Source organism: Gracilinanus agilis, chromosome 5 (assembly GCF_016433145.1).
Source record: "Gracilinanus agilis isolate LMUSP501 chromosome 5, AgileGrace, whole genome shotgun sequence".
Classification (NCBI taxonomy): Eukaryota; Metazoa; Chordata; class Mammalia; order Didelphimorphia; family Didelphidae; genus Gracilinanus; species Gracilinanus agilis.
This window is the reverse complement of record NC_058134.1, coordinates 106058327-106063007: the sequence shown is the minus strand read 5'-3', so window position 1 is coordinate 106063007 and position 4681 is coordinate 106058327. Positions and strand designations below refer to the sequence as shown.

Genomic DNA, 4681 nt, shown 5'->3' with positions numbered 1-4681 from the left:
CTAATTAGCATTTATAATGACAGCTAAGAGGTGACAGCCCCTCTGAAATCCTTAGGCTTAGTGAATTAGCAGGCTGTGGTAAGGGTTATCTGCTTCAAATAATTGCCTTTAGGCTTAACTCTCTCTCTCTCTCTCTCTCTCTCTCTCTCTCTCTCTCTCTCTCTCTCTCTCTCTCTCAATATATACATAGGTATTTATATATATCCATATATATAAAATCTTTCTCTTCCACCTTTGTTTTCTTGCACATGTATGCCTAAACAGCTTTCTTTTCTCCTTTGTGAGTTTATGTCTTTCACCTGTGTGTCTTCTTGTTTCTTCTTATCCTTTCCTTCTTTTCCCCTTTCCTTTCTCATTCTCAATTTTCCTTTCAGAAAGCTACACTAAGTCAAAACACTTGAACTCTAGTGGGCAGAAATATAACTTGAATTCTAATTGGAAATTCATATATTAATTTTATAAAGCTTTGGATCTTGTTCTAATTTCTCACCTAAGTTATGTGTGTCATTCAAGGTATAGTTTGAGCTTCTCTTGCTCAAAAAACCTACCTTAAGTATTTTGGCTTATATTTATCTTTTCACTGAATATATAAAACCCTGATTTGATATTTTTCTCAATCTCCCTCCCTCAAGAGCCCTAGATTAAAAAGGAAAGGTATCCTATGTTGGAAAATAAATAGGATAACCTAAATCATCTTTTAATCCTCTCATTGCATTTCTGGATATCTGTATTTTTGTGTTTTACTGCATTATACTTTTTGAAAAAGTCCATCATAGCTAAATAAAATATGATTAGATGTAGAATATGATAGTGTTTTTTCCCCTTCGCTAGAGCACACTACACTGAAACCACATCTTAGATTTCTCCCTGTCCTTCTCCCTTCACCTCCAATTGATTTAATTTTGATCTATGGTAGCAGTTGGTGAACTTAAAAGCTATGTTGAATTAAAACCTGTCAGCACTTTGAAGCCCACGCTTGCTGCTTAATTGAACAGTGTGCAAATCTTTTCTGCATTTTTTCTGCAAGTATTTTTTGAAGTTACATAACCCTTTTTCCTTCTTTTGCTTTATATAGTTGAGTCTAGTTTCCAGACTACTTTTGCAATCATCGAAAGCTAACAGATCAGGAGTTATGGTAAGAAGTAAGAAGTTTTGTTAGGTTAGATTAGATTAGGTTTTCTACCTTGCTGGCAAGTAATGAGGGTAGTTGCTACATATAGTTGAGGCAATGGGATATATTGGAGTTGTTCTATATCTGATATTCCTTATTAAAATGGACTTATAGATTTGAATATGAGGGTTAGCCTCCCTTGTTTACTTTAAAATATTGAAGGATTTATCAGAATGTGTTTATCTTGCTAACAAAATACATTACCTCAATTTGCCCTTTATTTTTCCAGAAATCTAAATTAATTTGTATATATCTGATGGCAACATGCAACCCAACTCCATTGGTTATTGATTTCTTTTTGGTATTTAATAAGACTCCATGTTAACCCTTGAATTTTGTAACTTTAGGTGTAAGTATAACAAAAAGGAAGTGGTGTTTATTGGCAAATTAACTGGGCCAAGAAATTCTCAAGATTTTGAAGAGAATTCATTTTAGAACTTAAGAATGATCACCACAATTTGTGGAATGGTAAAAAAATTTGGTGTACTTTTCTGCTAATTTTTGACGTCTTCTCTTTGAATTCTTGAAATGTTCACTAGAGATGCTGTTTAAATATCTCATCAGGAGTACAACTGCTGCCCCAGGGCCCTGGATGGGTAATACAAAGCCAGAATGCTTGTCTGAAACAATATTCTTAAACCAATGATATAGCATATGATATTTTCTAATCAATTTTTTTTGTCTAAACAAAGCAAATCCATTTTAAAAATGGTTCCTTGACTCTTATTCACTGTTCAGTCTCAGTACACATCTCTGGAGCCTTTCTGACCTAGATACTTTATTTCTATGTATACAGGATTCCTGGCTTAAAGTTTGTGTGTTGGCCCAATTCTTTGGCAAACTGAAATTAAATCTGTCAACATCATCAGACTAAGAGAGATACCAGTTAATGTATCTGTGATTTTTATGGTCCTCAGCAAATGGACTAGTTCTAAAGCCATTTGTTTTTTTAAACTCTTACCTTCTGTCTTAGAATCAATAATGTGTATTGGATCCAAGGCAGAAAGGTAAAGGCCAGGCAATTGAGGTTAAGCAACTTGTTTAGGATCACACAGTAGGAAGTGTCTGAGGGCATTTGAATCCAGGTCCTCCCATCAGGCCAGCCAGGCTTGACTCTCTATCCACCAAGATACCTGGATGCCCCCTATGGCTCTTATTGCTGTGGATTGCTCAAGATCAAGGAATCACAGATTTAGAGCTAGAAGGAACCTTAAAGATCGAGTCGAACACCTTCATTTTACAGATGTTTTTTAATAGGAGCTGTGACTTGCCCAAGGTCACACTGCTGTTAGCATGTGGTAGCACCAGGATATGAATGTAGGTGCTTTAACTTAAAATCTAGTTGTCTTCTCATTAAACTACTCTGGGCTACTTTACCTGATCATAGACCCAGAACCTTGCATTCAGAGTCAAGCTAAATATGTGGCCAGGGTGGAATACAATCCAAGATCACCTGCTAAGAGTCTGGTATTATTAGGTACCTTCAATAGGGAATAAGAAGCAGCTGCCTGAAGCAGAAAGAGGCGAGCTAAGGAACTTAGTCTCTTGCCTTGGGCTCTGTTCCATTCAGTAGGTCACAACCAAAACCCAATATGAACATATATCTAAAGGATCGATTCCTCCCTGTACTATTAGGTAAAAATGTAGTGGATATGTAGTGGGGAATGGAATCTGAACAACTGATCCAATCTTTTTTTTTTAGTCTCAGGAATAAGGAGTCAGAATTCTGAGGAAAAGAAAATGCCCAGGACTTTGAGATTGCTCTTCTTACCTTGACAATGTTTAGTTCTCAACAACAAATACCCAGATACAGCAAATCTTTCTTTCAGTTCCAATGAGAGGCTTTAATGACCTCGAGACCAATTGGTATCCATCACTTTTGTATCAAAAATCTAACATTGAAAACTTACCTCCTCCAGGAAAGCTGTGCTCATTCATCTCACTCCTTTCTAATGTCTATCCTGGTCTTCCCTTCATGCCTTCCCTCAGCCTTCTGCCCCACCAAACACACACATACATTTCCCCAACATTTCGAGTTAAATTTATTTTTGCATTTTTTGACTTTGCAAGTGCTTTTTTGTGTGTCTGTACATTTGTGTCCTATTTCTTTGATGTGATGGACACATTTAGTCAGGGACTGGGTCTTCTCCAACAGATAGAGAGTGTAAGGACAGAACATTCATCATTAGACTAGGAATTTCCTGGGAAGGGAGGAGAATTGAGTCCATTCCTTTCCCAGTTCTGAACACTAGATGCTAGTGCCTAAATTACAGGATAAGACTGGAAGGGGGATAATGCCTTGTCTTGTACTGAACTCCCACCCTCCCTATCCTAGGTTCTGCTGCTTCTGCTTAGGGTTAGAGGGGATGGGTCACCCAGTAACCAGGGAGTGGCCATTTCCTTGCAATCTCAGTACCTTGTGTATGGCTGTGGTGACTTCCCGATTGCGGAAACTGTAGATGAGTGGGTAGAGTAGGGGTGTCACATTGGTGTAGATGAGTGCCAGTATCCGGTCCCTCTGTGGGGCATAGCTGGTCTTGGGCCGTGCATACATGAAGGTGGCACAGCCATAATGTAGCAGGGTAACTGCCAGGTGAGAGGCACACGTGGAGGCAGCCTTCTTGCGGCCCCCCGCTGAATGCAGGCGTCTCAGGGCACCCACAATGGCACCATAGGAGGTCAGGATCAGGAAAGAGGGTACCAACAACAGTACAATGCATGCCCCAAGGAGGGGCAGCTCCTCCACATAGCTCTGGGTGCAGGCAAGGTGCAGTAAGGCAGTGATGTCACAGAAGAAGTGAATCAACAGGTGGGAGCCACAGAAGGGCAGTCGGAAGACAGCTACAGTGAGAAACAGGGAGACTACCAGTCCCCCCAGGCAGCAGCCCAAAGCCAGCCTCCCACAGAGCCCTGGAGTTATCATGGCTGGGTAGCGCAGAGGGTGGCAGATGGCCACATAGCGGTCATAGGCCATGGCTGCCAGCAGGAAGCACTCAGCTCCTCCAAGAGCCACAAACATCTGCATTTGCACTGCACAGCTCATGAAGGAGATGGGGCTGCCCTGGTCCTGGCCACTGGCCAGGTCAGCTAGGCAGCGGGGCACTACCACCAAGGTATAGCAGAGCTCAATAGCTGACAACTGGCATAGGAAAAGCAGCATAGGAGGACGGGTGGTAACAGAGGCCACTGACACAAGGATGACCAGATTTCCACTCAGGGTGGCCAGGTGTACGAAAAGGAGCAGTAAGAAGAGGAAAGGTTGTAGGTGAGGGAATTCAGAAAAGCCTTGAAGAAGGAAGCCAGGAGGCATCTCTGTTCCATTCCATGCACCCTCCATGTACTGAAGCTGATAGCTGAGGTGCCTATGGGAAAGGAGGAGATGTTGTTTGGGAGAAGATGGTCTGTTATAGAATAAACAATATTTGATCTGGTGTCAAATGACCTAGACTTGAATCCTGGCTTTGCTACTAAGAAGCTGTGTGACCTTGGACAAATTACTTATCTCTGGGC

The 4681-nt window shown here is 41.1% G+C and overlaps 1 protein-coding gene across 1 annotated transcript; it reads right to left on the bottom strand.

Annotated features, from left to right (window-relative positions):
• Positions 1-3542: 3542 nt before the first annotated feature.
• Positions 3543-4481, bottom strand: LOC123249893 (olfactory receptor 10AC1-like). Its single transcript, XM_044678989.1, has one exon. The coding sequence runs from the start codon at positions 4479-4481 to the stop codon at positions 3543-3545; it is 939 nt and encodes a 312-aa protein (XP_044534924.1).
• Between the last annotated feature and the right edge of the window lie 200 nt (positions 4482-4681).

Coding starts and splice junctions, on each gene's coding strand:
- LOC123249893 (XM_044678989.1), bottom strand. CDS start 4,481: ATGCCTCCTGGCTTCCTTCTTCAAGGCTTTTCTGAATTCCCTCACCTA.